The sequence below is a fragment of the Botryllus schlosseri genome, chromosome 13 (genome assembly GCF_051294905.1).
Source record: "Botryllus schlosseri isolate E-star chromosome 13, Bs_hap1, whole genome shotgun sequence".
In the NCBI taxonomy this organism is placed as follows: domain Eukaryota; kingdom Metazoa; phylum Chordata; class Ascidiacea; order Stolidobranchia; family Styelidae; genus Botryllus; species Botryllus schlosseri.
Genome location: NC_137248.1, coordinates 11,183,446 through 11,209,762, shown reverse-complemented (window position 1 = coordinate 11,209,762; position 26,317 = coordinate 11,183,446). Strand labels below are relative to the sequence as shown.

Below are 26,317 nucleotides of genomic sequence, written 5' to 3'. Positions count from 1 at the left end.
CCCAACATCAACTATCTCAAGTGTTTCCAATGCCCCTTTTCGTGTTCCCCCAGTCTGCCGCCGATTTTCGCTCTGCACGACTGCGGATAACGTTTACTTTCTATTGCAATTGTAAAGCATTTATTTCCTCTTTTTATTCGTAACGCGTGTAATAATCTCCATACTTTGTCCGCAGGTTCAAGCTAAAGTCCTGCAAGAGGCGAGCCGCATTCTGGAGACGGCCCAGCACTGGTCCAGAGTGAAATCGGACCGGGACCGCGGCGCCAAGAGCAATCCCGCGTCGCTGCTGAGTCAGCAGCCGTTCCTGTCGCTGATCCTGACTTGTCTCAAAAAGGCGAGCCTTCGAATCTTACTGATTTCACATCCGACTATCTTATAATTAGTGCGATTTCTTTTTTACCTAAAAACGAAGGATTTTGACATGAAAAACCCAAATTTTTTTCATTTTTTGACATAAAAAAGCTTAATTTTGACCAAATATTGACCTCATGTATGCATATGAAGTGTTTTCGCATGTAATGTTAAAATTGTAATATTCATCTTCATTTTTGGTTGTAACTGTCTGTCCTTAGGAAGTAGTTTGACCTGAAAAACGTTTTTGACTTGAAAACTGACATTTTTTTACATGAAAATACTTGTACTTTAACGAAATCTGGCCCTAAGAAGAATTCCAGTTGTTACATCACGTATTATGGTAAAAATAATTAAAAAATTTTGTCGTACAACGAAAGATACTTTCCTACATTCTCGGATAGAAAGTGTCTGTCCTTACTAAGTAGCTTGCCAGAAATGGAGGAAGAACGTTCAACAGCAGCAGATGTCGGCTGACAATACTTAAGTTATGCGTGCTCTGCTTGCTGACAAACCGCGTTGCTTCATTGTCTACATCACAATTTTTCGTCACGCGCTTCTTGATATTAGAACCATGCAATGCCCACGCAGTCTTGCTTCAGTCAGGATATTGTTGATAAGTTGACCATAACACCATGTCAACCTATTAATTGGCCATTTTATGATTCACAATGAGCAGAGAATGGGCCGTCAAATATCAAAGGATAAGTTCACCGACATTGCAAAATCTATGATGCAAACGAAATGCAGGGGTCGAAAACGTTTTGACTTAGCAAACAATCTTGACAATTTTTTGACCTTAAGCTACAATTTTGACTTATTTTGACATGTCCTACTTATAATAATCTAAAGCCGCAAAACAATTTTGTGTCCATGTCCGGTCAAAGTTTTCTAATCCTTATTTTACAAACATAAATCCATGCCGGTTATCTCATGTATGGGAGCCGGCCGTTTTGTAATGTTCCACACAAATCCAAATGTTTGATATTTTGACATGTTTCTTTGAGAGATAAGTAGCGAATTCCTGCTTTTACTTGTCGCTATCTCCGGTATCTTGTCTGTACAACGGGAGGAAGGCAATTATATTGTCATTATCATTCCGATTATCGCTGCTGAAGAAAATAAACGCCTTTTGTTCGCAATTGAATTCATTTCCATCGCTTTCAGTTTCAGTTGTTATCAACAAAATCAACATGGTATATTGTTGAAATTAATGGTATTGAAATTTTGAACAATATTGGAACATATAGGCATCAGGCATCTTATACTAACCCATTTATGAATAACTAGTACTATAATATTGTGTGTTTTAGCTTACAAAAGTGTTATGGAATGACTTATACAACTTCTTTTACTAATTGACGGAAAATATTGTAATTGTAATATTGTAATATGTGTGATCGATAGGATGTCTATTGACCTCGTGTCACCCTTTTGTTTGTAGACTATGCGGCGTTGTTGCTCGTCTGTTTGCGGAGATAATTCCGTCGCGATGTTCTAAATTACAGTTAGGAAACCTTGAACGTAGACATGGGAAGATAATCTACTTCAGACATCACACTAATCATCTTGTAATCACAAAATAGACACCCAAGGCGCAGGATTTGGAATTTTACCGTAGTTTAGCAGTATGCCATGGCAAATTTGTATCCGTGATTATACACCTACATTTGCTATCGTCACTTTGTATGTTTACTGGTTTATTTGTAGTATGACGTTGGTATTTTTATTAATATTCATGCAAAGTATGCCGTACCGACTATCATTTATTTGCTGTTCCAATGCCTTGTCAATCAAGTAGCTGTACTTTACTAGAGACATGTCCCGGTCTCTTTGTTTGTCAGCGGCCAGCGAAAATGGAGATGTCGAATAGGCGCAATTTTATAGCCGATTTGCCACAATTGCATTTGAATTCACTTCCATCGCTTCCAGTTTTTATCAACAAACTCGAAAATCAACGCATTACATTGCTGCATGTACGAAATCAAGGCTTATTCTACATATAATGAGGAAAAATGGTCAACTCAACAGAAAGTAGACTCAGTGACCTGTTTTCCTAGCTACTACCACCTCGGAAAAATGGCCTTTTTATAGTAAATTCACCAGCGATTGGAGTTGTTACGTTGTAAACAAAAACGATGCTAAACAAATTTGACTCAATTCAAACCCTTGGAAGCGAAGTCATTTGAGTTTTTTGTTAGTAATTCAGGAATTACCCATCGTCAATGCTATATTTTCAAATCCTAAACTTTCAACCGCAATAACCTTGCTTCTACCGATTGGAATTTAGCTGAAATTGTTACGCATCGTTCTTTGAGACAGCTTGACAATCTCATGGGGGTAGCCACTAGAATTTGAAAAAATTTATGTTCAATTCAAAATTTTTGAACTCATGTAGCTTCATTTCTACTGTTCGGAATTGAGACAAATTTGGAGTGCAGTGTTTTATAGCCAACCTAACAATTTTAGTTAATAGTAGCAAAAATCTGAAAGAAATAGTTATTTTTGTACGACCCTACTGACCACCTCTGAGTGTTACGATAACGGAAAATTTTGATTTTCACTGCTGGAATCAAAACCTGTGCTCATGTTGTCTCTTTGAATTTCGTCTCCCAGGACCAGGACGACCAGCGTGACGCCCTGCTCACCTCGCTGCAGTCTCAAATCTTGATGTTCCACTCGGAATGGCAGCAGCAGCAGCGGGAGGCGTCCAACACGGGTAAAGACGGGGTCATGTCGCAAACGATGGTGCAGGAAGCGTTGCAATTGAGATTGAGCCTGGTGAGTGGTGACTTGTGGGCGGCAGCTTGTCTCGTGTCCAGTAGTAAGAGATTATGTTCTGGAGTACTGAAATTCTACGTTCTATTCCACAAATAGTGCATTTATGAAGGGAAATTATCGTTTTGATAGTATTTTCCGCCTTGAAATCCCTGAAACTTTGATTTGTCGTATAGTAGCATAAGAAATAATTGGTAAAAAGCTAACCCATACACATTTTAGTGAAAATGACACATCTGTGGAGTCGTGTGATCTATTTACAGTAAAGTGCAATGAAATTACCTTTATTGTGATTGTAGAACTTGCATTTTCTTCTATATGGTAGCATAAAATGTAAATATATGAACTTTCCGCATCTTTCTTTCTGTTATGATATCATAATCTGTCATACTCATTACTCGGAGGCTTAAACTCGATTCAAAATCCACTCACTCAGGTATCTAGGGTTGTGATGACTCGAGTCCGACTCGAGTCACCGTTTTTTGTTGACTCGACTTGACTCGAGTCATTTCTTCAAATGCGTGAAATGACTCGAACCACGTCATGTGACTCGAGACTAGGACGTTCAAGACATTTAGGTTCGAAAAATAGTTGAAGTCACCGCATTATTAGTGCTTCGTCTATCAGTCCTGATACTTGGAAAATAAGGCCAGAAACTGTTAGGACTGAGGAAAATTACGATATTATGAATGCGAGCCATTCTATAGCACTCGAGCAGAATTGAAAAAAGTGAGTCGAACTCGGACTCGAGTCACAACACTATGACTCGGACTCGACCCTCTACTCACCAGCTTGAACTCAGACTTGACTCGGTGGTGAATCGAAAATGACTCTACTTGACTCGAGTCAAAACCATAAACGTGAGATTAACTTGTGACTTGGTTGCAACCCTGCAAGTAGCCGGTACCTACTTCAGTTTGCCGAAAAAGTATAAGTACTTTGTCACTGTCCAGCTCTCTAGTGTTTGTGCGTCTGTCTCAACGCACTCGTACACTTTCAGATGGGGGGTATGTTCGACACTGTGCAAAACAGCTCGCATTGGACAAGCAGCGTCGTCGTGCTACTGACCCAGCTGATATCGTCCGGCATGGTCGACGTCGAGGTGCGCTTCCGCGTTCGTTGACCCACGAAATTATTTGACCCCGCGCTTCTCTCCGTCAGGTTAACGCCAAACTGTTCAACACTGTTTTCGATATGATCGCCGTTCTGCTTCACGGCACTCTGGGAGGGGATTCTCCGAGCAACGGTGAGGGCAGCAAGAAAGACTACATCGCTATTGTAAAGAAGATTAAGGTTTGTTTGTCTGCCGTTATTCTAATTTTATCGGTGAAATACTTCTATGCTCATCTAATCTTCTAATCTGAACCCTGGTTTTCCTGAAAGTGCTACAGAAGAGCAGTATAGCGCGAAACTATCCAAGCTTGGTGTACATACATTTGCACGCAGAACGCAGTCTGCTTTGATGTGAACTGTACTTCGTTTTTTTGTTGCATTGTAGTTCAATTACCAAGTTTTTGCTAGTTTAGTAATTCCAATTCTGATCTAATTTGGGAAAAGCTGTGTTGTTATAATTCTAAATGTAAACAAATTTCAAAAATTTGAGATTTTTGTAGAGGTCCAATTCTGTGCTGGAGATTAAATACATTTTCTGCTCGTAACAGAAAGAAATCAGCGACGGTAAATCTACGAGTTTAAGAATTTTAAGGCGGCTACTGCCTGTGCCTCGCAAGGACACGTACGTCATCGCTTGCGAGCAGAGCCCTGGCAATGCGGGTTTACAGGTGAGTGTAACTGATGCGGTTTGCTGGAATGATACTGTAATTGTGGCCTGTCTGATTTGAATGGGTATACCTCAGATGCTTGTAAAATACGGGGTGTGTAGGGCTGGGGCAGGAGTGCTCCTTTTGACGATTGCAACATATTGCGAATGCGAAGTCCTTTTAGGAGGTCACAAGATAACATGTTGTAATCACAGGGCGATATCAACATTAATGTATTGTATTTGGACAAAACGTGCTTCAATTCGATTGCAACGAAGCGATAATTAGGGCAGTGCTAAGCCTGTAAATTTTACGAAACATACCATTGATAGATTGTAGGTTTTGTCTGGGTCTGGAAAGTAGATCGCGCCCTGTACCGGGCATTGCAAAGTCTGCCTCCCTGGTCTGGAGATTGGATATTGGTTCTGCGCATTGCTCATGTCTCCATTGTCGCCGCAGATAAGTTCAAAGCAGAAAATCGTTTCCTGGGACATTATCGAAGGCCTGAAAACCAGCGCGCCGCTGTGTCTGCCGTGGTACGGCATTTGCAAGACGGAACGGAAGGAGATCGTTTACGAAACGCAGCAGCGGCTGATGCTGTTTCACGACCACAAGTTCTGCGAGATGTGCGTGTTTTATTTTATTATTTATTCATTTATATTTTTCATCGGTCAGAGTACCGCTACTGTGTTGTGTTTTAATCGGGAAAATATGTAGGCTACTCATCTTGATTTTGCTGACTCACTCGTGGGCGAACATTACTTCTGAGTTTTGTTCTATTCGATGCTCTAATTTTAATTCTAATCTAATTTCTGGATTTCCTGAAAATGCTACAAGAGAACCACATAGTATGTAATGAGCCAAGTTTTCTTTTCAGACATTTGCTATTCTAGTGCCTATGAGAATAATGGCCTCTGATTTGATATGAACTGAACTTCCTTCAATGACAACGTTTTCATAAATTCAGTAATTTTAATTATGATCTAATTAAGAACAAACTTTAGTCATAATTCTAATCTAATCTGTAAAACATGACCTCAATGGGATGCGAAACCAACAAGTAATATATTGTTGGGTGCAGAGTTGTAATGACTCGAGTCATGACTCGACTCGAGTCAGACTCGAGTCACGATTTTCGGATGACTCGACTCGACTCGAGTCATTTTCTAAAAATACGGAAAGGACTCGACTCGACTCGAGTCAATCTGTGTATTGACTCGACTTGGACTCGAGTCATTGTGCATGACTCGAAGCAAGTCATTGACTCGGGATTAAGACGGCGAAGACAGTCATTTCATTGTAATTTCGAAGCCAACACACTATTGGGATTTGGTTTGTTGGTACTGGTGCTTGAAAATATGACCAGAAACTGCTAAAAGTGAGGAAAATTTATATGTTATAATTGCGAACCATTCAATATCACCAAACAGAGTTAAAAAAATGGGTTTAGGAAGACTTTAACTGGAAACTGAGCAGTCAACACAATGACTTGGACTCGGACTCGAGTCACAATACCATGACTCGGACTCGATCCTCTGTTCGCTGACTTGGACTCGGACTTGACTCGGTGGGAATTGAAAATGACTCGTCTTGACTCAAGTCAAAAATATAAAAGTGAGATGGACTTGTGACTCGGAGCCTTGTGACTTGGTTACAACCCTGGTTGGGTGGTTAAGAGCGTCAGACTGCATGTTTAAGGTGAAGCGCTCTACCATGCTTCGATAATATCGATGGAATTAGTTGAGCAAGAGCTCACTCATGGCTTGTTTAAAAGAAGACTTCTCTGTCACAGTGAATAGCACGTATTTATTCCCACTAGGTATATGTTGCGGACTCCACAACAAGGTTATCTCGTCTTCTTGATTATATACACGCTCGGTATCCCTGCTCTCGTCTAGCTTCATGCTGTAGTTGGATAGGCGTTGTAATTCTGAATCCAACGATATATTACTTGTTGGGTTCGCATTCCATTAAGGTCCTGTTAAACAGTTTTGAAAAGTGGAGCAAATTTTCGGGAAAATCCCACCAGTGCCATCCTGTTAAGCGGATGCGATTGTGTAATGATATTCTACCATATGCTGCAGAAGCAGATACAAGAGTAAGGCAGTAAATTTTGGCTGGAGCTGGTACGAAAGTCGAATACCAAAAATATGCATTCCCCTTGTCGTAATTTCAAATGAGCGAAATGCTTCGCACAACGAGGCCAAGCGTAGCTCCTGTAGTATTTCGAGTAAGTAGACTACAAGTACGTTTCAAGACTAGACATATCAACAGACCGTTATCGGAATGCATGAAACCGCCGAACCTGCCACCGGAAGAGGAAGAGGACGAGGAACCGGTTAAAAATACGAGGAAGAGATCCACCGCGAGCTCAAAGTAAGTAACGCCCGTGCGTAGCGTGGCTCTGGGTCCTGCGCAGGGTTGTGATGACTCGAGTCAATTTGTGTATTGACTCGACTTGTACTAAGTCATTTCGTGTTACTCGCCAAATTCTGTAGGAATTGTTCTGGTCTCGTAGGCCTATATCAGGACCTATAATTGAAAAATAGGCCCAGCAACTGTCTCCTATCTGTTTGAATAAGCATGTTTAGAGAGAACAAGTGAGTATAATATTATCAATGCTTCGATATTGCCCAAAAGTTAGCAGAAGTGAGTTGAACCTAACTTGAAATCGATACTGAAAAGTAAACACTATGACTCGGACTAGGCCCGTTGCTCCCTGAATTGGACTCGGACTTGACTCGGTCGTGAATTGAGAATGACTCGAGTCAAAACTATAAAAGTCAAAATTGACTTTTTACTTGGTTAGCAGCCCTGGTCCTGCGAAACTTGCCGTGTGAAGTCGATCGTGGTTAAATTTTAAATTTCGATTTTAATAAATTTTCAATTTTTTTCAAATTTTCAATATGAATTCTCAGCAGGAAAAGCCCGTCCGCATACCCTACTAAAGATATCCTGCTACCTCCCAAACGGCCGAGAACAGACAAGCCAAGCAAGCCGAAAAAGACGCGCAAGGTGCAAATCAGCTTACGATTTTGCATTAAGAATATATGAACATATATATTTCAACAAACAATTTATGCATATTGCTAAATTATGTCATTTGAAGCTTTTTGATCCGTCTCTGATTAGGAGGAAACATTAGTAAATGCATGTAACATCATTCAAAATATGGAAATAATTTTGTCATTGCGACGTGGTATTAAGTAATCAGTCTCGCGAACGGCTGATGAATTCCTGATGAGAGTTGGTCGAAAAGCTTAACTGTAATAAGTTTAGCAATTCGAATATATTGTTGGTTGCGATATTGAATTTTTGTACCTTCAGAAGCCTATTTGGAATACATCTGTTGTCCATATAGGAATTGTTTATCAAGTGTCAGTACCTGACCGGATATAACTTGCCTTGTCGAAAAGCAAGGTTTTCTAAAACTGCGTATTTTTCCGCTTGCAGAGTCAAGACATCCCGGCGCCGCAGTTATTCCGGCAATCGTCCGGCACGTACAACGTCGGCCCACCGAACATAATGCAAGTTCAACGGACTTTACGGACACCGCACCTGTACAATGTACCTAACCCTCAAGGATACCAGCAATACACGCACGGCAATCCGAACATGGCACCCAACATGATGCCAGCCAACACCAAAAGCAGTAAGTCGAGCTGCGCGATGCACTTTGTCTGGTGCTATGACGGATGTTATGTTCACAGTAGCGAACGCCGAGTTACAGCAGAGACTGCGTGGTATTATACATAAGAAAGCAGCAGCAGCTCAGCAGCAGCTCAGCAACACTACTCATAGCAGCATGGTACTCAATTCCCACGGGCCAAAGTCGGCCATCAAAAATTTTGTGGGCAACAGAGTGGTGGGTATCTGCTTTTTGCTTTCGCTTGGTGTGAGCAATACGGGCGTAAAATTGTCTGTAGAATATTGTTATCCATCTCCGCATTTCGATACCTGTTTGTGACTAACACATGAAACTCAAATTACACTAAAAATGCAGACTGTCTCTGAAAACATCCAGTTTCCATGATGTTTCATGGAGTTTTTAGTATAATTCCACTCGTAGAACTTAAGCGTGTGGTCTAAATTAATGAGTAGATTTTGGACTAGGTTAGGATCAGTGTTGGGACTGTTGGGGCTTGGGCGAAGGTTAGGTTTGAGGTTTCAAAGACCCAACTTCTCTCCAGGAAGCCCTAAAACTACTATCAGAAGTTAAAATACGTACTTCGAAACTTCGGAATTTGGACTGGTACAAGAATAAAATTTTTCAATGTCTTTGTGAGAAGCGTATGGTCTCTTTCGGAAAATCAAAGAAAAGTCCTGGATGTCCGCTACAGACAATTGTTGCGAAAAAATGGTACACGGTGGCTAGACTCGAAAGGGAACCGGTCACGCCGTTAAAACTAGTAACGAGAATCTTCATAAAATCTGTCGCACTGAAGACCTCTCGTCATTCCCTGATCACCAACAGTCTAAATTTCTTGCACACATAATTCGAATCAAACACTCGTGCCGCATAAACGCGTTTCTTAACCAACTTGAAAATATTCCAGAGAGCGTCCACAATGCAAAGCGAGATGTTGTCTTACGCGCCGCGCAATCCCAGCGTGTCGCAGATGCCTTCCGGCATGCACATGCAGCAGCAGGGCCAGATGGGGGGCTACAACTATTCGCACCAGAACCCGGCTGCCATGAATCAGATGCACGGCGGCATCAAGAACACATGTGAGAAGCTTTTAAGATATATGTGTTTAGATTTGTTGCTGGTTCGTTATCAAATCCTGCTGTGTCGCCAATAATATTCTTAAGGATTTGCCTTTGAGCATTAATTTAATACATTGCTGTCCTGATTTGTCGGTACAAGAAAATAAATGTTCACTTTAGAATACTGAATTTCAACTCAGCCTGCAATAATATTTTAGTCTGGCATAGTTTACTCACCTGATCCCTGGCTCATGGTATCAATGATTTGTGGACATGATACAAAAACAGGTTGATTTTTGATAGAAAGCCAACAACCAGCAAAAAATTACCCTGGCCAGCAGAAAAACTACTTTTTGCGTCCCGAAGATATTTCAATGGTTTCCAGGTAATTTAAAACCGACGAATCCAAATCTCCGAATTGCTTCGATATCTTGTGATATTTCATAAGATCAGTGGTAAAATTGCTATAAACGATCCATTGTTCGTCAAGCCACTAACTCACTCGATGCGTATACGAGCAATAATGATTAGGGGTGCATACAGTTTGTGCCAATTGTAAAAACGATTTGATTGTTGGATTGAGAGGCATTGTTAAAACTTCCTTGGCACCAAAAATTGTGTTGACCAGTTTTATTAGTTATTAGTTAAAATTCATGGGGAAGACAAGTTTATGGTATGAAAACACCCACCTTTACCTGAATCCGATAATATCTGCAGCAACGTTGCTTATTCTCGCCCTGTTTCACAGCTTACAGCTATCAGGGTGGCATGTCCAATCAGCCTCAAGGATACCAGCAGGCCATGCCAAACCAGGGCTACATCAGCCAACAGCAACCGAACACCAGCATGGTGCCGGCCTACAACATGGGGAACGTGCAGATGCATAACCGCGGGATGAACCAGCAATCCGGCTACGGCATGTCAAGCGGAATGCAGGTCAATCAGTCTGGCATGATGGGAGGGCAGCAGCCTCCGCAGTACGGTGGCATGATGAATCAGCCCCAACGGACCATCAACAGGTACGGTCTTGAAAAATATTTTCACCCTGTTTGGGGTCCTTGTTGTTTATTTCTTCATTTTCACAGTTGATTCGGTTTCTTGCGTCACTAAAATTCATAGACTTGCAGATACTATGTCCTCATCTCTTCAATAACAATTCTCAGTACTCAGGACTTTTTGACCAAGTATCTCAATTTGAATTGTTATCAATAATAATTATAATTGAGATGCAGACTATATATATCATCTATGACTCTATTTATAATATATGTATGAGCTAAGTACGTCACGCTAAGATCGTCACTCTATCAAATATGCCGGACCAGTTTTGTGGAACAGTATCTCGCCGCCTATCCGACAGTCATCGGACATGTCCACACACAAGTCTAAATACGAACAATTTCCACTGAATCAATACTAGTTAGCCCTCTATTTTACCGGACCACGACCTGACATAACGATCTCGCCTTCCGGCACATGCCACCTTTTTTATCACCTGTCCTTTTATTTACTCCTCCTTTACTTTTCATTCAGTGTGCATGCCTCCTTTTTTACATCGCCTAGGCCAGGTGGGTGTCTGACTACGACTTTAGTGTGTATTTTACATGTTGGTTTTTACTTTTGAACACTTCACTTCTCGTTTTCACTTTGATACACGTATTTTCCATCTAGCTCACCTAAGTGATTGTTAACACATTCATGTAGTTATTTGCAAGATATATATCTAAATTCCTTTATCTACTTTCCAAATATGCCTTTACTGCAAATTCTCTCAACAACTTGTCCAATATTTTCCAACTATGTGCAACTGTACGTCTATGAATTGCATCTGCCACCAAACGACATACACCCAGAATTGGTCAGTAGCAGAGTACTTCCACCTTTGTCATGTATGCGGCCCCGTGACGAAATCTACTTCATGAAACTATTTGAGTACTTTCCGAGCTTTCATATTCCACTTCCATTTGAAATAATTTTGACATGTCCCAGACATCGTTACTTGTAGCAATTGAGTAGAAATTTGTCGGTTGCTTCCTCTCAAGTGGGAACATTGGCTACTTACACTTCCTCTGCTTATCCCGCACGCGATACGTTTCGGCAGGATGAACCAACAGCACCATATTAATGCTGGGGGCCAAGCGCCCATGATGCAAATGGGTATGGGCGGCGGACAGAACACGATGAACGCGATGGGCCGACCGAATCAAATCGCAAACCAAGGCATGAATTCACAAGTCAGTGTGTTGTAGTTGGATCCTTGTTATATGCATACTCATCGCCAATTTCTTTGCTTCAGTATATTCAGAATCAAAGGTCGGCCGAGCTGGTTCAAAGCCTCAGGCGGACTATTCCGAATCATCAGGGCGGAATGTACAACTGAAGACTGCTACCGTGTCGCGCTAGTGCGTTGGCATTGCGAGCCGTTCTTTTGGGTTTTTGTAGCAATCTGTATGCGTACCTGCAACGCCCGAGATGCAAACGGGCTCGGTTTTAATCATGGTACATTTTCAGATACAATATAACGGCAGTATTTGTGAGCCAATCTTTCCGGGTAGTAGCGCTCGTGCGCAAAGACGCAAGCCGTTTTCCGTGGGTTTGAATTGATGTGCCATGTCTGATCTTTTTGCGATGTGCTTTATCGTGTTTTGATGTGTTAGTGTCGCGGAATCGTTGCGTGGTTTGTACTTGTGATATATCTTCTTTTTCGGTGTCCGCGTATACAGCGTTTGACTCAATGAATTCGCCGACGTTTTATATATTGCCGACGACGGCCGCATCGTACCCGCGTTTTACTTGTCCGTCTCATTTTTTTATCATGTTTCCTACTATTTATTTCGACCAACAAAAAGGTTTGTATTTTTTCCCGCCCCTCTACACTCGCACATTGCGTCGTTTTTATTATATATTGAATTTATTGTTTGTCGAAAGCGTCGGTTGTCGTCGCGTTTAAGAAACTATTTGGTAATTTTTTCCTACAAAAAATAAACCTACGACTGCGATTGCGTAGGGAGGGTGTAGCGGTGATGTGTGGGTAGGCGCGTGACGCGTTTGTGCAGGAAAGCTAGGGGGTAGCAGCAGAACAGTAGTCGAGTGTGGTGAAATGTTTATTATTATTGAAATGACTAATTACAGGATATTGACTTGTTAATTCAGTACACATGTTAGGGAAAGGCGCATTGAACATCTATTATATTTCTCCTGATTAGGTATTCAGTAACGAAGTACTTCTACTCAGGAGTACTCGGGTAGGTTTTGCCTACCTTCACTATTTAGTATTTACTCCAGTGATACCTACCTTTTAGATTACTTCTACTTATTTTCTTGGTAATACTATTTCTTTTCATGATTAGGTGAGAACAGTTTAGGAGTGAAATTGCCATAAAAACTGTGTAAAATGGTCCCTGTATCACGGTAACCGAATGTCTTAGGAAATTGCACCAATTTGCAGTGTATTTTGTCAATTTCCGCAGTCCCGAACATGCACCCTGCTAATTCAAGAGTATAGCCACCTCCGATTCCAGAAAACGACGTCTCCGTGACGTAGACTGGTGAGTAATACGCAGCACCGATAGAAAGCGCAATGAAATAGTCACGGTCAAGATATGCATGATTATTTTGGATGACGCGTGACTGACATTGTCTTCATTGTGATCTCAACAAGATGCATATTGAAGATTTCCTATTCATGGTAATAATGACGCAACAATGTGTAGTACCGTAGTACTCGGTTCGGAGCTTGATACCCGGCTCCGTACCGAATCATTTTGTTATTCGATTTGGTCGAGCCCCATTAGAAACGTTGTTCGCGAGAAACTTCACAGCTTATAGCTTGCGTCCTAGTCGGGACGCAATGTTTTACTGTAGCAATCAGCGTTGCTATATTACTGCAGTGTGCTGTTAGACGCGTTTAGGACAAAATTCAGAAGCACAATCACAGAAACATGGCCAACACGCCGCAAACTTCCATCCCGGACCGAGCGACAGACAATCATTTCATCTTGTTTTGCTACTGCATATTAGAGGTCGACCGATTATCGGCGCCGATATTTGGAAATTTCTCGAATATCGGTATCGGCCAATCTAGGCCGATATCGCGACCGATATTTTATATCTAACTACAATCTACCTTTTCTGAACTGATCTGCAATTCTGTATCATGTTTTGATTTTCGGGTTATCCCAAATTTCAACGAATGTTCACAATTAAGCAATAAGTCTTTTCGATTTCAGTTTTCTCGTTTGTTGTTCACCTTTCTGTGGCATAAAGAAGTGCCACCTTGCCTAATATATAATATTTTTGGCGAAATAGTTCTCTGCTCCTTCCATATTAATATCGGCCTATGATATCGGTTATCGGCCCTGTGAGCGTCGAAATATCGGTATCGGCCTGTAAAAATCAATATCGGTCGACCTCTACTGCATATGCACTGACTCGATCGATGAAATGTCAACTATGGCGTCACAATATGGAGTTGTAATTCCCTAATAACAAATCCAGATAAAATCTGTATCACAGATTCTCTGATGCCATAGTCAATGGATATGCGGAAGAAAATGGATTTAAACGAACATCTGAATGTAACAGAATCGCTACAAAGGAAGCAGAGAGTAAGAAAATATTTATTATCACACATTGCTCTGTTTATTATCGCATTATTTACTAAATATCGATATCACAAAAATGCGTCATTACGAGCAATGCGTGTGGGCAATGGGCATACCCTGTAACCAGTGGTGGCCCTACGATTGGGGGCCCTGGGCGAGACTTCCGGGGGCTATAAGTATGTAATCGCGGCATCTGGGGGGCTTCGCCTACCAGCTTAACAGGCATGCGGAGACTTCATGATTGTCGTCATATTGGACTTAATAACAAATGCGGAGATTTGATGATTTACTCATATGGACGGAATCGTTTTCTTGATTGGTACAAGGATTTCCACTTCTATTCGCCACAACCTTTGAAAAAAGCGGTAAAACCAAAGAGGGGGGCCCTTCGACCAGGGGGGGGGGGGCGGGCGACCGCCCACCTCGCGCACCCCAAAAGCCACCACTACCTATAACTATGTGGAGAACTGTTGAGATATAGAAACTTATACTGGCGCGGTAAGGATATATATATCTTCAATGTGGACTCATGGCTGCTCTGTACCTTGCAGACAGCATTCCTCATGCACACTATAGCGACTATTATTTGCGCCGCCGTTGGATTTGCGTTACTCGTGCTATTTTATCTCGGAGCACTGGATGAATTGCTTCTCCCGCTGATTGACGAAGTTTCCGCAACGGAAATGGATTACTATGCTAATGATGGTGCTATCATAGTCACCACCTTCGTTTTCGAGGTTCTATTGGTAAGCAATGTTTGAAATAGTATATGGAATGTCGCAAAATATTATATGATCTTACTTTCTACAGATTTTAGGATTCTTTAGCGTATTTCTTGAACGTGGGCGAACATGGCATACTTACGCGAGTGGGCTCTTCGTCGGATGGTGCTTATCGAGCGCCTTTATAGTGTTCTACCTCATCGAATCAGAGAACAGAGCCCCTGCCGTAAAACTCGTGTCAATCTTTAATGTATCTTATGGGCTCGTCCACATACTCGCTAACGCCACACGATACTGGTGGAGTCGGGCCAAACACAATGTCTGGAAGCAGGCTGAGTTGAGGCGAAAGTACCTGGCCGAGGAAAAATCACTCGCTAGAACGCGCAAATACCGGGAAGACTATGTATCGGCTCCCGAGGTCAGTCTAAAAATCAGCGATTCGCCGCGAGTACGTGAAACAATCTAAAATGAAACCCATATCGTTGCTAGGTTTCAGTCTTCGAAAGAAATCTGGAAGAGACAAAAAAGTTGACTGAAAAAGTCAATAAATTCCTGAACCTAGTCGACGAAATTGACGAGAGGAAAATGAACAGAATAAAACATGTCCGCGGAATGGGCGACAGGACATCAAGCATGTGGAGCTTGCAGGTGCCAGCGAGCCCTGTCGTTATCAGAAAGAGTCATTCGCAGGATTGCCTATTCCACGGCAGCATGTGTTGAACCGGGAGGGTTTTGATGACTGTTGTACAGTCTTTACTCATTTTCTTTTATAGTTTCATGCGAATGTCCAATTGTATTTTACATAATTAAGCACGGCTTCAGTGCGGAATGTCGGCATAGCGCCACTTCAGTGTATAATACATATCTCGTATCATATTGACTTGAATGCCGGAAGCATCGAGTTTGGGTGGTTTGTGGTTAGGTCATTACGTGTGAGAATACACTATATCAACAATATTTTGGGATTGATGACACAGAAAACCGATATGGAAGCAGAATGATATTTCCAACCTAAATGTTTACATGCTGAGACCGAAGTAATTATGCACTTATACGTACGTATACGCTGCGAAACTTTTCGAAATTTGAGTATTATTGAAATGATTAAATACCGGAGATTGACTTGGTAATTCAGTACACAACATGTTAGGGAAATATGCATTATAAAATGTGCAATCAATCAATCAGTTTTATTAACATTGTCATCATTTCAAAACACCACAAAACTGCGATGAAAAGATAGGAAGGTGTCGAAACGACGTGGAGTAGTCTGAGATCAGACATCCATCTTGGCCTAGGCGAAGTAAAGAAAAGCCATGGACACTGAATGAAAAGTAAAGCAGAGAATATAAAAGGCAAGTGACAAAATGAGGTGGCATGCGGCGGAAGGCGAGATCGATGTTTGGTCGTGGTCCGGTAATCCTGAAGGCTGACTAGTACGCTATTCATTGAGAGGAAATTGCTTGTAATTCGACTTGCATGCGGACGCCGGACATGCTCGACGACTGTCGGATAGCTGGCGAGATGCTGTTCCACAGTTGGGGTCCGGCATGTATACTTGATAGACCACAATGCATTAACCATATGCCCCGTCATCTATAATTTCTCCGGATTAGGTCTTCAGTAACAAAGTAGCCTACTTCCACTTCTTCGGAGTACTTTTGCCTACTTCCGGTCTTTACCCAAGTAATGTCCACTCCTTTAGATTACTTCCACTTCTATTTATTTTGTTGGTAAAACTACTTGTATTCACGCTCAGGATTTTGTCAAAGTATAGATAGCAGTTTAGGAGTTATATTATGGCATAACGACTGCCTAAATGCTCCTAATATCACGGTAGCTGAATGTATATTCGAAAATTGCACGTATTTGCAGTCTTTATTGTCATTATGCGTAAACCCCGAATATGAACCCTGCGTATATAGCCACCTTCGAATCCAGTAAACGGTATTTCTTTGAGCTAAACTGGTGATCGATACGCAGCCCGATTCAAAAGCGCAATGAAATAGTCAAGAAATGCAAAATTATTTTGGATGACGTGTAACAGACATTACTTTCCTTGTGCTCTTAAAGCGGTGCACATTCAAAATTATGGCGATTAGTATATGACGTATAACAATAGGTGATACGCGAATACTCGATTCGTAGCTTGATAGTCGACTCGGAACCGAATCACCTTGGAATTCGATTTCGAGAGCCATCACTAGAAGTGCTGCTAGCAAGAAAATGCAGTTTATTACGTCCGAGTCGAGGCAAAGTGTTGCTTTACTGTGCGATTCGACTTTGGTTATACTACTGCAGTCTGGTGTTACGCGTGTAGAATATAATTTCAGAATCACAATCATTGAAACATGGCCAACACGCCTCCAACTGCCATCTCCGACCGAGCGACAGACAACCATTTTATCCTGTTTGACACTCTGCATATCCGCTGGCTTTCGATGGAATGTCAAGTATGACGTCACAATATGCGATTGTAATTCCTTAATAACAAATCCAGCAAAAAATCGATCCTATTCATTCTCTGATGCCCATTCTCGACGCTATAGTCAATGAAATTGCGGAAGAAAATGGATTGAAACGAACATCTGAACATATCAGAATCGCTACAAAGGAAACGGAGGGTAAGAAAATATTATTCGTCGCACATTGCTCTATTTATTATCGCATACCCATTATACATTGATATCACAAAAATGCGTCATTACAATTAATGCGTGTGGGCAAGGTCATACCCTGTAACTACGTGGAGAAAGTGTTACAGATATAGAAACTTATACCGGCGCGGCATATGGATATATTTATATATATATACAATGTAGATTCTTCATGGAATACGAGATTCATCGCTGCTCTGTATTATACCTTGCAGAAAGCGTTCTTCATGCACACGACTATTATTTGCGTCGCCATTGGATTTGCGTTACCCATACTATTCTATCTGGGCGCGCTGGATGAATTGCTTATCCCGCTGATTCCTGAAGGAGTTTCCATTGCGGAAATGGATTACCACACAAACGGTGCTATCATAGTCACCACCTTCGTTTTCGAGGTTCTATTGGTAACAAATGTTTAAAATATAGTATGGAGTGTCACAAAATATTATATTATCTCGCTTTCTACAGATTTTAGGGTTTCTCAGCGTATTTCTCGAGCGTTGGCAAACATGGCATACTTACTCGAGCGGGCTCTTCGTCGGATGGTGTTTATCGAGCGCCTTTATGGTGTTTTACCTAATCGGATCGGAGAACAGAACCCCGGCGGTAAAACTCGTGTCGATCTTCACTGTGTCTTATGGGTTGTCCACATCCTCGCTAACGTTACACGCTATTGGTGGAGTCTGACCAAACACAATGTCAGGAATCAGGCTGAATGGAAGCATAAATACCTGGGCGAGGAAAAGACTCTCGCCAGAATGCGCAAAATCTGGCAAGACTACTATCCCGTATCGGCTCCTGAGGTCAGTCTAGAAATCAGTAAATCGCTGCGAGTACGCGTCATAAAGATTCCGCTTCCTGTCTAGGTTTCAGTATTCGAAAGAAATCTGGAAGAGACAAAAATGTTGAATGATAGAGTCGAGAAGTTCCTGAGCCTCATCGATGAATAAATTGACGAGAGCACAATAAACCGAATAAAAGAGGCACTGGCGCCAGCAAGCCCTGTCAGAAAGAGTCAATCGCATGATTGCCTATACTCCAGGTGTCTTGAAATGAGACTGATTTGAAGGCTGTTATATAGCCTTTATACCAGTGATTCCCAACCGCGGCCCTGAGGGCCGCATGCGGCCCGCAGATAGCCTTCTTGCGGCCCCCACAAAATATTAAGAAATCGAGTATTGACCAAAAATAAAATTTTACATTTATGAAATGCACGTACTTGGCTTGGAGTCTGAAGTTTTTAATTAGGATTGCAGGATAGTCGTAAGTAGACTACTAACGTTACGTCGCTGCTGTTTCACTGCAATGTGCCCTAACTTTCCAGTTGAACGAGCAATTGCTATAGATATAGGTATAGACAGGACCATAACTGCGGCACGACACACCCTCCTATTGGGGGGGGGGGGGCGAGCTCGAAGGGGGCTCAAAATTATTTCGTGAATAAGTATAAATTATAGAGTATTTTTTGAAAATTTGTGCATCTTTTTACTCTAGGCATCATTTCATGCTGCCAAGCTGCCCAATATCTTGACTTTTGGGTACTCATCCCCCCAAAAAATATATTTATCGAAATGGTCGTATCGGCGTTTGTCATTACCGCGCCACGACGCACCAAGACATATTAAGTTTTACGCCATGTAACATGCGACTCCAAGAAGTGTGTCAGAAAGATTGGCAGCGAGAAAACCTTGGCCAAAAAGGAGTGCCCTTATGCTGACCGAAGCTTCGTTATATATACAAAATACTGTCTTGGAAATCTGAGCCACACAAGACACATAGCATGCCGCAGGGAAAAATTATATTCCAGTGAAGAAATACCAATTTGAAATAGTGCGCGCCTCTTAGTTTAGTAGCATACGTTTGGGTTATTCTATATTTTTTGATATAGCAGACAGCAGGTTACGAAATAATATCATATTACGGGGTCATACCAACGGGTTCTGCAGTGTCCAAGACACCTCACTTAGCTCTACCGGTAAATATGATTACGTGAGCAGCGAGGACAAGAAATTTATAGCAATATGCAATTCCCAATAATATTGATCGATTTTATCATAAATTATCGAAAATTTCGCGCCTCGCGCTGGCTCACTTAACGGTACCGCTAATTTTGTGGTAAAAGCGAACAAGGTGGTAGGGGTAGGTTTTTCACCCTATGGGAGCCCAAGACCAAAGGTTTTTTTGGGGAGGGAGGCTCACGAAGTGCCTTTTTGTTCCTGCCAACGGATATACGCCCGGAGATGTTAAATTATTATTGAGGGGTCTTACCTTTTCAAACACACCTCCCTCGGCTCTACCTGTAAAACTGATTACGTGAGCAGAGAGAGGATAAAACTTGATAGCAATATACATGCAATTACCGATCATGTTGACTGATTCAATTATGAATTACAGAAAATTTTCGCGCTTCGCGCGTTTAGGCAATAAAAGCTCACTCACTAAACGGCCCCGAAAGTAGCATAATTGGTAGTCCTACAGCTCACGACCGGAGTGTCCGAATAATTTGAAAGCTACTGTCGTACTGATTCTAAAAATACGAATTGAAATCTCGCCAGGGCAATAAAACTGCTCCGAAATAGCCACCAAAGGTCGATTGTTCTGAACAATGGGAGCGCAGCAACACAAAGAACTTAACAATGGCCAATGGCCTCGAGCGATTGATCAGAACAATGCCAATTTTCATATTTTGATGACTATTTTGGGTCCGTTTCATTGCCCTGGTATTTGTGCGGCCCCGACCGTACTCTGGAATTTTAAATTTGGCCCCGACACCGAAAAAGGTTGGGAACCACTGCTTTATACTTATTTTCTTTTATATTTTCATTCGTATGTCCAATTGTACTTTGTATATTTATGCGGGATGTCTGCATATAGCGCCGTCTTCGTGCATAATACATATTTCGTATCATATTACCTGGAATGTAGGAATCATCGCGTTTGGGTGGTCGGGTCATTACGCATGCGAATACATTATGTCAGTAGCCGAGATGGAAAGTCGATATGGAAGCAAAATAATATTTTCCAGCATAAATGTAGACATACTATTAGTACACAGACCAGGGGCGGGCAACTTCTCCAGACGGCGGGCCGGATATAGGAAAATTAGGTACTTGGCGGGCCTGATTGCTGAATTGATACATTATTCACCCATTTATCTACAAATACAACGAATAAATCGTATTTGATGAATGTATTTTAACGGCAGCAAAGTCACTTCAAAGCCATTTCTCGCTGATAATGACGAAGGCAACGTGGATTGAGAACAGCATTGTCACACAGGCGTCTCCGATTAATTAACACACGGTGCAATCCTTGATAAAGATTTCAAGGCGCTCGATAAGCCCTCTATATAAGTTGCGCGCTTGCGCAATTACGCGGCTGACACGGTCTCTGCGCATAGAAAATTTGAGCTGTGCACAAAAAGCCGAAGTGATGACCCTATTTTTACTTGTTACGCACTGTTGTCCATGGGACCGCGAAGTGAGTTGGTGAGTGCGCGCAGACTTGTGTAAAATTATATGGAACATCGCCCGGTATCACAAATTTAGCAAGGTATCAATTCATTAGGGTTGGGTTCATCGTAAATTATGATAATGCAAGCCTTCTCGCTTCGACGAACTTACGCTCCACCCTCGCACGCTGCGCACACACGTATATAATAACATGCAGTCACTAAAATTTGAGCAAGTATAGTGGGGAATCTTCGCAGACTCGGGCCGCGGGCCACATTATCATATAAGATGGGAAACTGTCCGCGGGCCGGATCCGACCCGCGGACCGTATGTTGCCCGTCCCTGGCATAGACCTAAGTAATCATATAAGCAGGCCTACATATCGTAGTATAGGCTGTGGCGATATACACATGCATTTAACTATAGGCCCGATCAGCTGCCTCGCGTTATTATGCTCGACGAACACTTATAAGCTCTTGGATGATTAATTTAAGGATTGGCCAATGAGGTGACGAGTAACAAAGGCCTTTACAGGTCATATTATCGTCACCTCCAGTCAAATTTTATGTTTGGCCTAACAATAAATGTCTGATGTTTACGTCAATAACTAACACTGATTCAAAATCGACTCGAATAATACTTGTTGGTCGACGTTTTGAATCCATGATATCCAACCAGGTAATTCGAATATAAAAGTAGATGACTCGAATTTGACTTCAGGCGTAATGATCTAGGGTTACCATATTTCAAACTGTGAAAAAGGGACACTTTTCAAAATTTTCAGACTTGCAATACCGAAGAAGACTCCTAAAAAAAATGGTAAAATTTTTACACTACGTGGTCGGTTGACTAAAAATGAAAAGGTCAACTTTCTGGCTCAGCTCTCAAAATACAGTTTTTCCTTCACATTATTAGTTGGTTGACTAAGAAAAAAATAAGAAAAAAGTTCAACGTTCGGGCCCAGCTCCCGAAATAGCCACCGGAGCGTTCCTTCAGTGCTTATTTAGGCCTACTGTATTTCTCAAAAAAGAGGATAAAATCTCAAAAAAAGAGGACATTTGGGCCACTGGCGTAGCAGCATGTGCTGCCGCCCCTGGCTCTCGCTTAAAATGCCGCCCGCAGGAAATTTCGACATAAGATTCATGTTCAGGCAATATTGTCAATAAAAATAATTACAAATAATATGCCGCGTCTCACCCTCACCGACTCAATGTTAATAAGGCCAAAAATAATAAAAACGAATGTATTGTGCAAATAGAAAATCAATAGCCGCCTTAAAGCAAAATCAGCGATAATATCCTCAAATTCAACTTTTTGAACGTAGTCTCTTTCTATAGACAGAATGGATAAAGCTGATAGCCGATCATCATTCATGGTAGAACGAAAATAAGTCTTAATCAGTTTGAGCTTTGAGAAGCTCCTCACACAGCTCGCAATTGAAACACCAATAGTCAGATAAAGTTTCAGGCACGAGCATAACTATGGTGTCGAATCCAGTAGCTTTGCATTAACTAAACACTGTAAAACATCAAACGCTGTTGCACTACGATCAAATGTGGTTTCGCTGCTCCGCTCAAGTTGAACAACTTCATATGGTTATATCTTAATTTGTGTTCGTCCTGGAGGCCTCATATTCGTTTGTACGAAAAGCTAGCAATCTTATGATTTATATGATCCCTAATTCGAAGGTATAAGGCAGTGGTTCTCAACTTGGAGGGCGCGCCCCCTTTGGGAGGGTGAGAGCATCTAAAGGAGGGTGCGACGAAGCGGTCAACTGAATTTTATTCGCGCTCTCCGCGATTTACCTCCGATTCACGCGTGTTTCTCTATATATAGACCAAATTTCATTAATTTGAATTCTCTCATCAACAGTCATGACCTTCCGAGCCATCAAACAATATGTTGGGGTTGTTAGCATCCCGGTTGGATTTGTGATATGACAATAAGGGGCCGCAAAATTTTTCACTTTAGCATCCCGGTTGGATTTGTGATATGACAATAAGGGGCCACAAAATTTTTCACTATCATAAAGGGGGAGTGTCTAAAAAAAGGTTGAGAACCCCTGCTATAACACAGGTAATTCCAAAAAGTCCACCTCGTCGTCATAAGTGCTTCTAAAAGCGCTGGTGAATAAATTGTGACTTTTGCTTTGCAGCAGCGCGTGTGCATTCAAAATTCCAAACATATCATTTAAGTGGTGTATGCCGGTAAACCTAGTTTCAGCTTCAAGTTTTTAAATCTATCCAAAGCTTGAAACATGCATCGTCTAACTTCTTCAACAACACTGAGGACAGTGTCTTCTGATTTTTCACCAGGCATTCTCCTTTTTCTGCGAACTCTCCGAACAATCGGCCTTGACGGATATTTCGGAGTGGTTCCATCGTCATGTTAACATATTAATTCGTGTTTTCGGAATCAGTGCGGTCGTGGGTTCGATCCCCGACCGGGTCAGACCGAATACTCGAAAACTGGTATCCGCGGTTATCCCGCTATAGGCACTCAGCAATCACGGAGGAGAAAAAACGGGGGTGCAGACTAGATGACCTTACTATAAAGTACGTATCGCATCTCCGTCGTCAAAGCATCTCGGTGGTGCAGGCGAAAAAGAATACCATCTCTCTCTCTCTCTCTCACTGTGCAGCCTCATTTTGCCGCCCCCTTGGAGCCTGTCGCCCCTGGCGCAGAGCCAGAACCGCCAAGTGGCTGCTACGCTACTGATTTGGGCGTCCTCCGAGGACACACTTTCGAAAAAGACAAAATAGAGGACAAATCCTTTTAAAAGAGGACGTATGCTGGTAACCCTAGTAAACCTTATATTCACGTAAATTGTAATATCTCATTGTACAAGGCGATTTTGAACGGCAACTCCAAATAACCGAAATTATGGCAAGTTAAACTAAAATATTGAATCCATATGGAGATATAATTCCATGCAACCGACATTTATCATTATTGGTGATAACTTTGATAAGTGTTGAAAGTTGAAACCGATATAGCCTATTGTATGAGTATGAATACCAGGCAGTTACTATAAAAGTTAGTTACACACAACACTATAGGGTTGCCTTTGAAACAAATTGCTGTTTAAAACACAGTGTTTTAAACAAAGGCAATTTGAAAAAAATTGTGTCTTTTTAGGTTGTAAAATCATGCCATGATTGTGTAAATGCTTTCCAAAAAAACATGCTGTATGAGCCTATACGGACAATTACTTACCCGATTTATAGCCGACGTATACGATACATGGCATGCTGGTTGGAACCCACAAAATAGTCGGTTCAACAGCTATAGTACCGAGATATCTCGTCAAATGAGCTATACCCCATATCTTCAATTGTCACTGTCAATCGACTATTGCGTCACAATTGAATATTCATGACGTCATGGCTAAAGAAGCAATAAAAACATGTTTTAAACAAGGGCCTTGTTTTAAAAATGTTTGTTTTAAATCCAACCCTACACAGCACTATATTATCAAGTAACTCAAATCAGTTTCCATTTTTATTGTTACGTCATAAAGAATTTTGTAACTGCAAAATCACCAATTTCAGAAAAAAAAGACATTATTCATTCCGTGATGCTTGTTCGCAGCGTACATCTTTGAAAATGCAGAAGAAGAGTGATTCGAGCGGACCAGCAGTTGCTCTGTTGTTGCAGCGAGTTACCAAGACGAGGGTAAGACAGATTATATTGCATTTCTATATATTTTTAAACAATAACGATAGACTATTGGTCATAAGGCGCGTAAACTGCTTGTTATTTGACTTGGGTTACTACTGCGATTACATCAAGTGTACATTGAACTGTTAATAATTGTAAATATTTCCGTTTAAGGTAGCATTAGTCATCCACGGCTTTACAGTGGGGATATGTGGGGTCGGGGGACTTATCTTGATTGGATGCCTCGCTATGCTGCGTACTCTCGTCTTATCCACGAATCTGAAGCATCTATCTCCTGTTCACCGATGGATTCATGTTGAGGGATATGCTCCTGCTGTTTTAATAGCTACAACTGTGGCATTCGAATTTATATTGGTAAGTTCCGTACTGCTGTTATTTTGGAATTCGTTCCAGTAATATACATGCTTTAATATTTGTTATAGATTTTCGGGGTATTGTCCCAGTATCGTCGGTGTCAAGGAGTTTATCCTAATTTGTTGTCTGCGCTCTTCATCGGCTGGTGTTTTTCCAACACCTTCGTCGTTTTTTTCATCACCGAAGTGGAAAACAGAACTCTCGAGATGAAAATGATCTCGACTGTTACTTCGTCATTGGGTCTAGCCTGTTTCTCAACGAATCTGAGTGGTTATTGTTGTGGAAGAACACGGGGACCACCGGCAAGCAAGCCAACTGAGGTGGAAGCTGGGAAATTTCTTGATGATGAACGACCAGCACCAGCAGTCATCAACATCGAGGAGCATACCGAAATCGGTCGACCTTTATCTCTTTCACAGGTAGGCTATAGTGATTAAATCAGCGGCTCTTCTCTATTACAGAAATTTCACGTTTTCTTGCATATATCCAGGAGACAGTGTTCGAAAAAAATACTGATCAGTCCAAAAGCCTCACTAGAAGCATGGAAAGGTTTTTTGATATCGTCGATGAAATCAACGAGCGCAAGGTCACCAGCAAACACGTACGAGGACAGGGTGACGATACTTCTAGTATGTGGAGCTTACATTCAGCAGCGATGAACCCTCTTGTGATACCACGAAGTCACTCCCATAACTGCCTGTTATAAAGTAGTTAAACTGCTGGCCGTGGAAAGAAGTGGAATATCTCTACGTATTACGTGATGTAGCCTACATAGTATTTTATACTTCGGGTTTCTTATTTTTTTAAATACTCTCTTCTAATTTCATATTCTAGTAAATAAAATATAAAACTGTACTAGGGAGTCGCGAGCTAAGATATGTACGCGTAAGATTGTAAAGTTATGTTACAGGAATTAGTTGTGAAGAATGTATGGGAAATACCAATGATATATATATATATATAAGCATAATGTATAAGTATATATATCATTGGGAAATACACAAGTTTTCGTTTAGCACCAGCACGAGTGGTGTCGCTTTCGACGGATACAAAAAGACCAGAATACACGGAATAACGTGGTATTTACCCAACATTTTTTGCACGACACCACTTTGGGCAACGAATAAGGTAGCAAACGCCCCTCCCCAACAAAACTTTTGGTTGATCACCGCGCACACACTGACACACATATATCGTTAGATCACGAAGGGGCGCTGGTTCCCAACCTGGAATTGGCGGGAATCACTATAG

The 26,317-nt window shown here is 41.6% G+C and overlaps 4 protein-coding genes across 5 annotated transcripts in view; all 4 read left to right on the top strand.

Moving 5' to 3' along the window:
* LOC145454447 (mediator of RNA polymerase II transcription subunit 12-like) overlaps positions 1 to 12,595 on the top strand; it is a 43,467-nt gene extending 30,872 nt beyond the window's left edge. Inside the window, exons 32-45 of the mRNA XM_080332437.1 lie at positions 176 to 334; positions 2,968 to 3,132; positions 4,130 to 4,231; positions 4,291 to 4,422; positions 4,791 to 4,910; positions 5,349 to 5,515; positions 7,164 to 7,265; positions 7,808 to 7,904; positions 8,343 to 8,541; positions 8,600 to 8,754; positions 9,446 to 9,617; positions 10,345 to 10,615; positions 11,698 to 11,830; positions 11,893 to 12,595. Of these exons, the coding sequence (XP_080188563.1) occupies positions 176 to 334; positions 2,968 to 3,132; positions 4,130 to 4,231; positions 4,291 to 4,422; positions 4,791 to 4,910; positions 5,349 to 5,515; positions 7,164 to 7,265; positions 7,808 to 7,904; positions 8,343 to 8,541; positions 8,600 to 8,754; positions 9,446 to 9,617; positions 10,345 to 10,615; positions 11,698 to 11,830; positions 11,893 to 11,976 (2,058 nt within the window). The 3' untranslated portion in view covers positions 11,977 to 12,595. The remainder of the gene's footprint in view (positions 1 to 175; positions 335 to 2,967; positions 3,133 to 4,129; positions 4,232 to 4,290; positions 4,423 to 4,790; positions 4,911 to 5,348; positions 5,516 to 7,163; positions 7,266 to 7,807; positions 7,905 to 8,342; positions 8,542 to 8,599; positions 8,755 to 9,445; positions 9,618 to 10,344; positions 10,616 to 11,697; positions 11,831 to 11,892) is intronic.
* Positions 12,596 to 14,118: 1,523 nt separating this feature from the next.
* On the top strand, positions 14,119 to 15,808 carry LOC145453575 (uncharacterized). The gene is made up of 4 exons (XM_080331534.1): positions 14,119 to 14,203; positions 14,752 to 14,946; positions 15,011 to 15,340; positions 15,412 to 15,808. The coding sequence occupies exons 1-4, from the start codon at positions 14,132 to 14,134 to the stop codon at positions 15,640 to 15,642; spliced, it is 828 nt and encodes a 275-aa protein (XP_080187660.1). The 5' UTR covers positions 14,119 to 14,131; the 3' UTR covers positions 15,643 to 15,808.
* A 1,299-nt stretch (positions 15,809 to 17,107) lies between these two features.
* Positions 17,108 to 18,663, top strand: LOC145454671 (uncharacterized). The gene is made up of 4 exons (XM_080332657.1): positions 17,108 to 17,546; positions 17,795 to 17,983; positions 18,048 to 18,382; positions 18,446 to 18,663. Exons 3-4 carry the CDS (start codon positions 18,089 to 18,091, stop codon positions 18,527 to 18,529), a joined length of 378 nt encoding a protein of 125 aa, XP_080188783.1. The 5' UTR covers positions 17,108 to 17,546; positions 17,795 to 17,983; positions 18,048 to 18,088; the 3' UTR covers positions 18,530 to 18,663.
* A 5,906-nt stretch (positions 18,664 to 24,569) lies between these two features.
* LOC145454666 (uncharacterized) lies at positions 24,570 to 25,921 on the top strand. Of its 2 annotated transcripts, none has more exons than XM_080332652.1 (4): positions 24,570 to 24,706; positions 24,866 to 25,066; positions 25,156 to 25,485; positions 25,557 to 25,921. In XM_080332652.1, the coding sequence occupies exons 1-4, from the start codon at positions 24,638 to 24,640 to the stop codon at positions 25,770 to 25,772; spliced, it is 816 nt and encodes a 271-aa protein (XP_080188778.1). In that variant the 5' UTR covers positions 24,570 to 24,637; the 3' UTR covers positions 25,773 to 25,921. The 2 variants fall into 2 exon arrangements, with proteins under 2 accessions (XP_080188778.1, XP_080188777.1); XM_080332651.1 differs by having other exon boundaries at positions 25,135 to 25,485.
* Positions 25,922 to 26,317: the final 396 nt, after the last annotated feature.